Genomic DNA, 13,522 nt, shown 5'->3' on the forward strand with positions numbered 1-13,522 from the left:
TCCCCTGCACCTCCCTAAGCTTGCCTAAGCAGGCACTTTAAACCGCTATCTCGCTGACTCTGACATCTAGTTTTTTTTCTTTGTGATACCAGGGAATGAACTCAGGACCTCGTGCTTGCCAGGCAAGTGCTTATTCTACTGAGCTATCTCCCCACCCCCCCCTTTCTGAGACAAGGTTTCACTATATAGCTCAGGCTGGCCTTATACTCACTCTGTAGCCCAGGCAGGCTTTGAACTCACAACAATCCTGTGTCTAGTTTTAAATGTTACAATTCAGCACATTTTGAACTATTTCCACAGAGTTGAACACTACAGGCAAAATTACTGCATTAAATACGAGCAGTTGATTTTCCTTTTTTGCAGTGCAGGGAATCAAACCAAGGGCCTTGTTCATGGCAGGCAGGGGCTGTACCGCAAAGGTACGTCCCCCAACGTGACTAGTTTGTTCCTTTGTTTGATACCGGTAATCAAACTCAGGACACTGTACTTGGCAGGCAGACGCTGTGCCTGAGCTGTATCCCTGGCCCCATGAAGTTTTTAAAGTGAGAGTTCTTTTGCTTTTTAAATTACGAGAAGTAGTATAAATTCACTGTACAGAAATCTGAGAAACCAGAAGTAAAAATGCCAGCATGCCCTGTTAAGCCCATTTTGAAACTTCCCTTTATTCCTTTTAAATGTATTTGGTACAGGGTCTCACTATGCAGCTCAGACTCCAGGTGAACCCTGTCTCGGCCATCCCAGCACTGGGATTACAGGCGTGTGCCACCAAGCCCAGTCTCGGTGGCTGGCTCGGTCTACCCAGGGCGGGGCCACCACAGCAGGAAGTGAACCCTGGTCCTTGTGGTTGCCAGGCAGGCACTCGGTCCACTGTGCTATTTTGCTGGCCCCTGTAGTCATTTTAACACACATGTGCACATACATTCCACACACACTTAAAAGGTGGCTAGGTGTACCAGTGGTACAGGGCCTGTTCAGTTTTCTAACTGGTACCATAAACATTCTTCCACAGGCATGAATAGGAAGCTGTGTGCATAAATGTTCTACCTGAAGCCACAGTTATAATTAAATATGAAACTTACAACAAATTTTTTTTTTTTTTGTGAAGAACAAATCTTATTTTTTAAGGGATATATAGTTATATTGTCAGAACTGGCTTACCCAAGAGTTTATCTGACAGTAACAACAAAAGACTTAATGGCTACATTAATGATTACGCTGCCAAGTCAGCTCACCTTAAGTCTGAGTTGTGCAATGATCAGGAAGCTGTGAGGCGCGAGGCCGCTGCCTGACAGCGAGGCCCACAGCAGCGCGTCGCCCTTCGCACTGGGCCGTAGCTAAGCATCCTCACATGTTGGTGGTCTTGGGGGCTTCTCATCGTTTTCATATTTAGGATCTCAGACATAGCCTTTGGCTGAATGTCTGAAACCCAACACTAACTGCTGGCTTCCCCCAGCCTACAAGCCTGCCGCAGCATAGCCAATTAACATGTACTTGGTATTTTGCAAGTACTCTAGGTAGCAAAGGACAGAAGTCAGTATGTTTAAAGATACAGTTTACCAGGAAGACAAACTGTTCAGAACTGCTCCCGGAGACCCTCAGCATCACTGATGTTTTGTGTTTGGTGGTGCTAGAGATTTGAACCCAGGGACACTGCACTCAACATTTCTACTCCTTTTTAAAATTTTTTGTGAGACAGGGTTTCATTAACCTGCTAAATTAGGGTCAGTTGGAACTTGGACCCTCCAGCTTCATCCTCCCGATGCTGGATCACAGGTCTGAGCCACACTTGGCCCATGAAGTACGAAAAGCACACCTGTGTCATCTGAGCTCAGTTCAGTGGCAGCAGGAGCTGGCTGGGAACTGCAGCAGGACAGCGTACCCGGCGGCCAGTTTAAAGCAGTAACAGTTAAACGCTCCTCTGCATACCGCTGTTTACACTTCCCTCCAGACTGGAGGGCATCAGCAATGGTTTGTGATTTTTTAAAAAAGTGTGTGAACCAGAGGCTTGCCTTCATCCAGGGATGGGCACCTGCCCTGCACAGGTGTGCTCCTTATTCCCCTCCCGTCCCCCTCCTGGCTCCAGAGCCCCTTCCCTATCTTCACTCATAATTTTCTTAGTCTGCAGTCCGACGCACGAAGCTTGTACTCACGGAGGGAGCTGGAACACCTACATGATGCACCTTAATCCTGTCACATCCTATCCTCCTCCCCTTTCTTCTACCCTCGGACTCCCGGTCCTCTTCTCATTTGTAAAAGATCTCCGCTTCCTTTTGTCAGTCTTTTACTTTGCTCTTTATTTGTACTCCAGATTACTCAAATGAGAGAACTTATACAGTGTTTAAGTTTGTGCCTGGTATTTGTCACCTAACATTGTTTTCCAGGTATCACTCTTTTCCTACAATGTCCCATATTTAGCCTTCACTTTACCTTCTTACTCCATTATGTATAAACACCACATTTTCTTTATCCCTTTATCTTTTGATTGACATAGAAACATCTCCCTACATTTGGCTACTAGGAACTGTGGTGCTATAAACATTGGTATGCATGCATCTCTGTGATACGTCTTCAGCTCTTTTAGGAAGAAAAGTTTTTTGTTTTTTTTTTTTTGTCTGAGACAGGGTCTCACTATGCAGTTCAGGTTGGCCTTGAGCTCCCTTTGTGGCCCAGGCTAGTCTTGAACTCACAACGATCCTCCTGCCTCAGTCTCGTGAGTGATGGGATTACAGGTGTGCACCACCACATCTGGCTCTCAAATAGAATTTCTGTTTTTAATTTTTTAAGAGTTGCGCAGTGGTGGTTCTAGTACATTCCTATCCACACAGAGGGGCTCTTTTCACTGCAGCTATGCCAGCATTTGTTACTCTTTGACTTCTTAATGATGGCCATCTTTTCTGGTGAATGAGGAAAGCTTCAGTGCTTGCATTTTTCTAATGGCCAGAAATGCTGAATATTTTTTACACATTTATCAGCCATTTTCGAGAAGCATCATTCACTTCTCGTGGCCAGGTCCCGATCAGGTCTTTGGTGGAGGGGCCTAATTTCTTCCCTGTAGCTAGGGTGGCCCTGAGCTCTCAGCAACCCTGCCTCAGCTGGCTGCGTGCTAGGGTTACAGGTGTGCAACACCACATCCGGTTTTTGTGTTTTTTTTTTTTTTTTTGCTGGGGGTAGTTTTTCTGAGTTCTTTACATATTCTAGATATAAGTTTTATGTTTATTTTTTTTTTAAAGGTAATAGTGTTCAACTTTGAAAACATTTCAACATTCTAAGTATACAAAAAAAGAAGACACTGTAAACTAAGTATAGAAAATTCTTGAATTTCCATGGACAGTATGGCTTTGTGTTTACATGCCTGTTTTGATAAAGCTTTAATTTTTAAGATATATATTTTGTAGTAAATGATAAATAACACTATCTACATGTATTTTATGCATTTATGATATACTTCAATTTTTCTTTAAAAATATATAACAGGTCTTCTGTTTGTTTTTTAAGTATTGCAAATCTTTAAAAAAAAAATAAAAGACCTGCACAGCTGAGAACTCGTTCAAGGATCAGCAATATACCTTTTAATTCTGGGACTTCTTCAGGGTAACTGCTCGTGCCAAGACTGCTGGTCTAGGAAGGGCTGCCACAGGGAGGTTTTTCTGGGCGTGCGGAGAGGCCACACTCACCAACCGCCCTGGCCCTGCTCGAACTCAGGAGAGCTGAGGGCAAGGAGCCAGCGAGCCACGGCGGGGCTGGAGGTGCAGAACAGAAGGCAGGTAGCACAGCGGCACTGGACACCACAGACACTGCCAGAGCCACAGGTGAGTCACACGACGAGGATGCTGACCCCGGGGGCGCCAGAGAAGTTAAAGACAGCGAGCAAAACAAGAATAACAGGAAGCCACTTTTTCAAGTGTAGTGCGCTCAAACATTCGAGCCAGGTGCACAGCGAAGGGCACAACAGATGCAGGAAGCTAATTTACCTGGGGGCGGGGATGAAGTGGGTCCATGGAATTAACACAATACGCAAATAAACCTAAGCACTACACAGCACAATCAAGCACACAGCTTTGTTTTATTTACTTTAGCTGTTGGTGCTGGCGAGTTACATCCTGGGCCTGCACCATGCTAGGCCAGCACTGCACCACGGAGCTGTATTTCCAGGCACAGACACAGCACTTTCAGAGGAAACAGTAGCAGTGAAGACGTCTGGTGCTAAGAGAGACTCACCGAATCAACCCCACTCACCCAAAGAGTTCTCGAGCGGCGGCCAAAATAGTAGATGTCTTTCCCGTTCCAGGTGGCCCATAGAACAACAGGTTAGGGAGCTGCAGAAACGGAGTTTTAGACTTCATCAATTATATGCTGGAACAAATAGATGAAAGGTGTCTGCAAATGTCGTGGAGCAGTGCAGCTGCTGCCTGGGGAGCAGCGTAAGGCCCAACCACACAGGTTTTTTAAAAAAATTTATTTACTTATTTGGTACAGGGTCTCAGTATGCAGCCTGGACTCAGCGACCCTCCTGTCTCACGCTCCCAAGTGCTGGGATTATAGGTGTGCGCCACCACGCCCGGACTCAGTGGACAGCTCAGCGCAGGGGACTGGCACGGCAGGGATCGAGGCCAGGTCTTTGTGCTTGCCAGGCAGGTGCTTAAGACTGCTGAGCTACCTCCCTGGCCCCAGATTTCTTAATATAACTGGTGTCACTGTACTGATAGTTCCAAACACCAGCTTTTCATGTACTGTCATTTTTTCCTAAAATATCTTTCTAATCTTTTAAATGGAATCAATATTTAAGCTTGTTCCATAGCTGATCTCAAAGCAGGAAAAAGGACTGAAGAAGATAAGAGCTTTGAATGAGCTAAAGTTCTGAGAATAGAAATAGTAAAATAAAAAAGCCACAGGAAACAAAATCCGAGCGTCTGAAGTGTTAGGCATGACTCCACATCATCCCTAAGGAGGCCTGCAAGTATTATGGGGAGCTCATCAGAGAAGTGAAGGCTAAGACTAAGGAACCAGGGAACATCTTTACACCTCTTGTCCAGCTGCTGTGGATCTTGTCAAGCAGATAATCTGCAGTGAAGACTAATAAATAGAATAAATTTTTAATGAGCTCTATTATGAAACTGTACAATCTTCATTCCTTGGAAGGGATGCTGGGCCTCCAGCCCGCCCCTGTCTGCTGGCCTTCCAGCCACCTCGACTCAAGCAGGTAAGTTCTTGGCCTGTAACAGGGACCACCTAGTGAGGTAGACAGATGTTTTACAACTAAACCCAATAGTTAACACCTACCCCCCGCAAGTAAAAAACCCACATTCTTCTTCTAAAAACCTGTTTACTCTTTGATCTGAGACTTTTTCTCTCTCATCACTTGGTTCATTTTTTATTTTTTTGGTGGTGGTGGTACTACGGATTGAACCTAGGATCTTCACAATGAGTGATATCCCCAGTCTTTAATTTTTAAATTCTGAGTCTTACTAAGATGACCAGGCTGGGCTTGACCCTCCTGCCTCAGCCTACCAGAGTGCTGGGATTACAGGTGTGCACTATCACACCCAGATCCATTTTTTCTCATGCAGCTGGACACTTCATCATGCACAATTTAAAATTGTTAATTTTTTTTGTAGTTTATCTCTGAATAATCTACAACAGTAATTACTCCATATTTTATCCTACACAGCACAGCAGGAAACACAGTGCCATAAGAATTAAATTCTCAATGCTTTTTAAAAATATTGTAAATCAAACCAAATCTTAAAGTGAGCAAGACTTTTTTAGTCTCTGGCTCTTCTTTATAACAAATATCATTGTCTATAACTACCTTTATTTCATTTGTCACTACACCAAATATGAGTTCATGAAAAAAGGTTCTAGTCTGTTTTGTTCATTGGTCTTTACTTGAATGCTATAGAACAGTGTCATACAAGCTGTTATGTGTGTTATGTGTGTTAACGGATTGAATGGAAGTCTGTGGCATGCTAAGAGGAGATAGAACCTTTAGGAAGTGGGGCATCCTATGGCATGCTGGGAGATGGAGTCTTAAGGAAGTGGGGCATCCTGTGGCATGCTGGGAGATGGAGTCTTAAGGAAGTGGGGGGGGCTGGCGAGATGGCTCAGTGGTCTAAAGCACCTACATGGAACAAGCTTGGCAAAGCACAGGGACCGCGGTTCAATCCCCCAGCACCACATGCCAGCCAGCCCCGCCCCCTGGTGGGCTGAGGTGGCCACACACACACACACACACACACACACACACAATAAATAAATAAATGTTTAAAAAAATATTAAAAAAAAAAATTAAGGAAGTGGGGTATCCTGTGGCATGCTGGGAGATGGAACCTTCAGGAAGTGGGGACTAGCAGAACATGTATTTCCACCATAATTTACTGGGCTTCCACAGGTCCACACAACATGGCCAAGCAACTGTGGCCTAAAACCATGCCCGAAACAAACCTTTCCTGTTTTCAGTTGTTGATCTTAACTTTGTCACTGCAGCAGAAAGCTGCCTCACACAGATACTTACTGAGCCTTTGATGAACCAGTCATCACCCAGTTACGAGGTCTTACTACATATACAGTATGGCACTCAATGGGGGCAAAAGGTTGTGAACAAAGGAAGAGGGTGAATAAATCAAGTCTTCAATCTCCCGATGATGTGGAAACCCGTGCGCTACTCACGTCAGCTCCTTCTAAAGATTTTTTCAACACTCCAACTACTTCTTCTTGGAAAGCAACTTCATCCACACATTTTGGGCGGCTGTGGGGTTAGAGAAGAAGAGAGGTTATTGACCATTATGGTAATCACAGAAGTTTCAAGTGCTTCTTCCACTGAAAACCACTCACTCTCATATACTGATAATGAATTGTTAAACAACTGGAACTATATGGAAACCTCTTTATTTACCTTAAGCAATACATATTGAAGGAGTAATAATTTTTTAACTAAATCTACATTGCTTATATTAAAAATTAAACAAAAGCATTTTATTCATCTATTTTTCTCTTTTTTGAGACAGGGTCTCACTATGTAGCTCAGGCTGGCCTTAAACTCACTATGTAGTCCAGGCTAGCCTCAATCTCACAAGGATCCTCGTGCCTCAACTTCCCGAGTGCTGGGATTATGATGTGTGCTACCATGCCCAGTGGATTTTATCTTATGTATCACAAATAACAATGGCTAAAAATGAAAATTGAATGCTTGCTAAGAAATTGTTATATAGAAGATAATGTCATGAAAAAAGGGAAACTTCTTTAACCTTAGGAGAGGTAACCATTATAGTTGATATATATGTATATTTAATATGTTAATTGGTTAATACTCATTTTTTCAAATCTCTTGACCATATCAAAAAAGGGACCCGCTTGGGACCCCCTCCTGTCCCTCTCTTGGACAGGAGCTTTCTTTCCCTCAAATATATTCTGCTCATTAAAAAAAAAAAGAGAACAGTGCAGCAGCCAGGGTGTGCTGTGCTGGCCCTGCCCCCTGGGGTAGGTTGAGATGGTGAATGAGACTAGGAGACTACACCTGAAATTCCAGTGCTTGTGAGACTAAAAATACTGAGGCCCTGTACTAAATATATATATGAGACCTATCAATTAAGAGCTAATGAAAAACAAGTGAAACCAATATGAAGTAGAAAAATATTTTATTTTTTCATTTTTTGGGAGATAGGGTCTTGCTATGTAGCCCAGGCTGGGCTTGAACTCACGGTGATCCTCCTGCCTCCACCTCCCAAGTGCTGGGAAGACAGGCGTGCAGCACTCTGCCTAGCAATAATTCTCATCATAAATTATCTTTTCAATCTATTTTCCACAGGGTCCCACTACGCAGCTTGGACTCGTGATCTTACCGTTTTCAGCCTCCCCAGTTCTGGGATTACAGGCATACATCATTATGGCCAGACTCAGGCTCATTCCCCCCAGGAGTGGGGCCAGCAAGAACCCCAGTCCCTGTGCTTGCCCAAGCAGGCACATAGTCTGCTGAGCTATCTCACAGGCCATTAAATCATTTATTAATAATTCCAACTGAAGATAGAAATATGATAAATCTCCAGTCCTAAGAATGCAAAGTTCTTTGATCCTTCTTTCCCTCCCTCTCTTCTTTCTCTTTCTACATTTAAAATTTTTCTTTACTTTAAAATTTTCCCCCTTTGTTTCTTTTTGTAGCACTGAAGACTGAACCCAGAGATAGTTTTACCAGAGCTTAACCAGAGCTTCAAGCATAACGTTTACTATTTTCTAAAATTTTGAGAGAGGGTTTCCCTAAGTTGTGTTGGCAGTATTCCAACTTGCCTCAGCTTTCTTCAGTGCTAGGATTACAGCTATGTGCCACAGTGCCTGGCTCAATTCATAGTTTTTTAATTACTCAGGCTAATGCCAGGCAGGAATTATGTCAGCATATATTATTAATAAGGGTCTCACATTCTAATACACCAAGACTCGGGCAGATAACACTGCAAAGGAGAGAAACAAGGCAAGAGAGGACAGCAGAGACTACAGCAGGCTGAGGGATACGTGGCCTTCCCAGATGAGAAGCAGCGCTCAAGCGTATCCTGGTGTCTGTGAGAATGGCACCTACCTGATCTGATCAGATAAAAAGCGAGAACTGTGGGGTCAAACAATGACTAAGTCAATATCACTCAGTTAATGGTAATTTAAGTGTCCCTTCTTTCTTGCAGTGTTGGGGGCCGAACCCAGCCTTCACATACACTAGGCAAGCGGTCTACCACTGACCCATACACCCCTAGCCTCCAAGTATTGTCTATGCAGAAAGTGCATAAACAAGTAAAACGCAATAATTTCCATCTAGTGTATTAGTAATAAAGCAGGATGGGGGGGTTGGGAGGGACAGATTATTTGGATTGGATTTAAGTAGATTTCTTTTCTTTTCTTTCTTTCTTTTTTTTCTTTTTTTTTTTTTGGTGGAACCGGGGATTGAACTCAGGCCCTTGCCAGGGAAGCGCTTATTCCACTGAGCCATCTCCCTAGCCCCTTAAGTAGATTTCTTGAGCAAGTATTTAGAGAAACTTTGTTTTCTTCTTGCCTGAGCTCTTCCAACTGCAGACTTTAGTCATAAAGGTCTTAGTTCACCTATTTAAAAGGGAATTAAACTATATCACTTCTTTCAGTTCCAAGGTTCTGTAACTTAATTGGGTGATTTTCAAGGACAACATCTTAATAAAGCACACAATTCCCCTTACATAAAAAGTGATCAGAACCACAGGCAATTTAGCCATTGTTTCAGCACAAAGGTTCTTACTATTTTTCCACCCATGGAACAGGTTTGGGTTTCTTGTTCTCTCCGCTGCTTCCTGCAGTGGCAGCGACTCCTCGCTCCTTGGTTGATGGGGGCTTCGTACTGATCGACGCTCCTTTTAGAAATGCCTGCATGGCTGTCTCACTCTGACCAGACACAAGGAAAAAGGAATATCCTTGAAACAATTGTGAAGACATTCAGGCTAAAGGCACATGTAACTGTGCAGACATATTTGAAATTACTTAACAGAGGACCCTACTCCAGGGTGCTCTGAATGCACTGTACTGAAGGCTGAAGGTCATAAGGGAAGTGAAAGTCCTTCAGAACTTAGAATCTAGAGCAAGGGAGATACTGAACAACAGGCAATCGTTGGAGAGTTTCAAATGCACCAACAAAATGTAATGCTGCTTATAGCCAAATTGTCCCTGGGGGCCTGCTTCCACTTGGGTCCTGGGCTTAGCTCTAGTTCACACTGTGAAATGGACTCGGCAGTTAGGAGCGAGGACGGGACACAAATGAGGGGCATCGTTACTTCTCTCGGGCCTTGCCCTCAACCCGAGAGCCTGTTTTGCAGGCAAAATATGTTCACCTTTGGAGGTTTTTTTCTTTTGGGTTGAGAACGGAGGATGGGGAGGACTCTATTATTAAAAACAGCACATCGTACCATATTCAACTGAACTCAAAAGAATACACAGGAATTTTACAATTCCTACAAAATCCACAAAGCAGACAATTACTATTAACATTAGGTAAACATTCTTGCAGGGTGTCTTCATTTTTATTTTTTAATAAAGCATCATCAGCATAAATATCCCTAGCACTAGTAGCGATTTTTGGCTGTGGTTTTGAGCTCGCGTCTGGCTGTGTAGTTCAGGCTGGTCTCCAACTCCTACAAAACCCAAGCAGGCCTCAAACTTGAGGCTCTCCGGGATTACAGGCATGCATCACCGTGCTGGGCCTTAGTGACACTTCTACTCCCACCCCCGCCCCGCCCCGCCATGGGCCCAGTGCCTGGCACAGTGTCTGGTACGTGCTAGACACTCCATGCCATCTGTGAAAGACTGATCACCTGGAATTCTGGGAAAGGAGCTAAAGCCTATTCTGTAAGGCAAACGAGTTAAAAGACTGCAAGCACGTAGTTCTGCACGTGGCACTTGGGCATATACTCAATAAAATAAAATAAATTACGCACACTGTTAATATCTATAACCAGCCGGAGCGTTAAAAGCTACTGGATTACAGCATCCTTGCCAGGGCTGCTGAGCGGGAATGCATCCCGAAGCAGAGCTCTGCGGACGCCACACTGAGGTGCGGGGCGGGTGTGACAGGGCCGCCGGCCTGGAGCTGGAGTGGACGGAGGTGGAAGGCCTCAGAGACGCGCTAGGGGATGGCGAAGGCAAGCTGTGCATTCCCGCAACCGATCACCTGCACACCGGCTTCCCGCGCGGGACCCGCACAGCCCGGGCCTTTCAGCGGCTCGGCGGGGTGGCGAGCACGTAGCCGGCTGGCTTCCGGAGATCCGGGAGGAGGAAACGACGAGGTGGTCGCGGAGTCTCAGTTCTGTCGCCCAGCACAGGAATAACCGGCCAGGAGACTCACACCCTCAGCGGTCCCCCGAAGGCCTGCATTTCCCGCCATCCAAGGGCCGCGCAGGGCAGGGCGGGAACGCGGGCGTGGTACGTCACTTCCGGCACGCGTCACTTCCGGCGCGCAGCGCTGGGTGGTCGTGCGTCTCTAAGGCGTTTTGCGGAAACGCAAATACTTAAGGATGCCTGTTCTGCGACTGGCATAACCAAGGAGTAGCGAATACTTTCACCCTGGCCTTGCTCTTTGCTGTGTCACTCGAGAAGGCAGTCCCCGCCCGGCGCTCGGCGCGGACCCTCGGGGCGCCGTGGTCCTGCCGGGGCCGCCCTCTGCCTGTGCCTCGGCACGGGGCAGCCTGCGGACAGCGCTGCGGCGACACAGTTCTGCTGGGCTGCAGGCCCGCTTCCCATCCAAGAAGACGGAAGAGGGCGCGGGCGGAGTCGGGCTTCGGCCGGAGGAGGGCGCCAGTGGATCGCTCCCCTCCGACCTTGCTCGAGACCTCGGCCGAGGGCTTTGCTTGCGCTCCTGGGAGCGAGTCGCGGCGCCTGCCTGTCGGGCGGGGGAAGACCCGCCGTGTGCCCGTGACCGCCTCATTCCGCTCGGAAATCTAGCGGTGCGGGCTGTCGGTGAAGGGCGCGAGGTGCTAGTCGTGTTCAAGCCCTCGGCAGGTGTCTGGGCAAGCATTCTGGCTTTCCCACATACTTGGGTTAGCTCCGAAGGTTCCCTAAACCCGTTGAAACCCGATCCTTCTCAAATGCTGCCTTCTCACTTAATTACACGTAACCGTCTCTTAGAGTGAAGGACTAAGTTTTATTTGGCATAAATTCACTGTGATCTTCATGGTCAACGTTACATATTTATTAATTTGTCTTGCATCAAACGCGTAGGAAAGCCCAAGCCCTGGGGCACGTGCTGGTGACATAGCTAGGAGCGAGCTGGAAAGTGCCCATGAGTAGCTTCTTGATGGAGTGGAAGTTTAAGACGGTGTGATGTGTATTATGCAGAGGAAGTAAGGAGCTGAGAATATACCCCCGAGGCCTAGCCTAATTAAGAGTTTAACTAGATTAACTAAAGGTTCTAGATCCTTGGAAGTTCCACAGGGCCTGGCAAGTTCTCTGTATAGTACAATGTGAACATCTTTCTTTTTTCTTTATTTTTTTGCAGTACTGGATCCAATTTGGGACCTTGCGCTTGCCAGGCAGGCGCCTATGCCACTGAGCTATCTCCCTGGCCCCTGTTTAGTACAATACTATGTAAAGCACACAGGTGACCTAATCTGGTTCCTAGGAGGCTAAGAAGCCCAAGACCATGGCACTAGCAGGTGTAGTGGTGAGGGCGTAGTCTCTTGCAGTCAGTTGTCTTCTCACTGTAAATTCCCATGGTTCCTCTCTCATTTATAAAATGCTAATTTATGTATAATCCATTCACGAGGGTTCAACGGGGGGGCCCAAAGGGCCACCTCTTACACCGTCACCTTTGAGGGTATCTCAGCAGGCGTTTTGGGGGTAGCCTAAATGCTCAGGCCGTAGCAACGGTCCACAAGGTAAGTGGCTAAGTGAGAATCCACCTGGGAAAGCCAGGATTGTGACTCTGGAGACAGGACAAGGTCACAGCTGGCCAAGAAGTGTCTTCTTTCAAGCTGATGAAAAGACCTGACTAATGAACTGTTTCAGCAGTTGGTTTAAAAAAATACCTGCCATTCTCCAGGCATATCAGCTCTTAAATGGGATCAGAAGACTTGGTGATGTGAGGTTGGACTGGACTTCAACTTCTGCATGGCCCACCAGCAGACCGTTCCATTCTTACAACTACAGCATCCCCATCCAGGAAGTTCAGACATTTTTGTGTGCACGGAGCATTGTCTCTGTATTATGGGCATGCAGGTGTCTCTGTCATTAAAACAAGTGGTAAGCTTACAATAGCTTTTATTACAATGAATATTCATTCTGCTTCTGCTGTTACTATCATGAGCACATCTGCAGCCTTGGCATGTTGCTCTCTGGGACAGACGACTGGCTGGATTACATCTCGTGGGGCCACTAGGAGAGGGGAACACGAGTGCAAGGTGAAAAGGGCTTCTGGGGGTGGGAGGCATAGACGGCGAGTGGTGGCGCTATTTCAAAATCAGGATGTGCAGGTGTATTGGATGCTCTGGTGTGCCCCCTCTGGGCTGAGACGCTCCCGAGCTGCTGGGAGTGTGACAGCTGGGCTTTGTGACCGAGTCTTTCTCTAGCACTTGTCTTCTGCCAAACACAGCCACTTTGTCCAAAGTTGCATTCCTTCCTGGAGCAAACCACCCCAAGGACTAGCCCCTTTGCACTACATTAGTACCACAATTCATATTCTCTCTCTCTCTCTCTCTCCTCTCTCTCTCTCTCTCTCTCTCTCTCTCTCTCTCTCTCTCTCTCTCCAAGGTCTTACAGTGTTCCAAGTGCTGGGATTACAGGCGTGTACTACCACACCCACCCTGTACAATTCTTCAGGTTATCTCAACTCCAGTTCTCTGTTTCACCTGCATCACAGGATAGTTTCTTCCACCTAGTCCTACTTCCTACATCCATTTTAGGTGTGTTTCTGAGACAGGCAGGCAGGCAGATACACAGACACACAGACACACACGCATACAAATCTGGTGCAAACATGTTTCTTAAGACATTCAACCCAGAAATAATCCCAGAAATTCTTCTCTGCTTG

The 13,522-nt window shown here is 46.1% G+C and overlaps 1 protein-coding gene across 2 annotated transcripts in view; it reads right to left on the reverse strand.

Annotated features, from left to right (window-relative positions):
- Rfc4 (replication factor C subunit 4) overlaps positions 1–10,914 on the reverse strand; it is a 17,293-nt gene extending 6,379 nt beyond the window's left edge. For both annotated transcript variants that reach the window (XM_023700923.1, XM_004640886.3), the window contains exons 1-4: positions 10,670–10,914; positions 9,248–9,390; positions 6,667–6,745; positions 4,237–4,316 (exon numbers count right to left, since the gene is read on the reverse strand). In XM_023700923.1, the coding sequence (XP_023556691.1) occupies positions 4,237–4,316; positions 6,667–6,745; positions 9,248–9,378 (290 nt within the window). In that variant the 5' untranslated portion in view covers positions 9,379–9,390; positions 10,670–10,914. The remainder of the gene's footprint in view (positions 1–4,236; positions 4,317–6,666; positions 6,746–9,247; positions 9,391–10,669) is intronic.
- Positions 10,915–13,522: the final 2,608 nt, after the last annotated feature.

The sequence above is a fragment of the Octodon degus genome, unplaced genomic scaffold (genome assembly GCF_000260255.1).
Source record: "Octodon degus isolate 3935 unplaced genomic scaffold, OctDeg1.0 scaffold00128, whole genome shotgun sequence".
NCBI classification, from domain to species: domain Eukaryota; kingdom Metazoa; phylum Chordata; class Mammalia; order Rodentia; family Octodontidae; genus Octodon; species Octodon degus.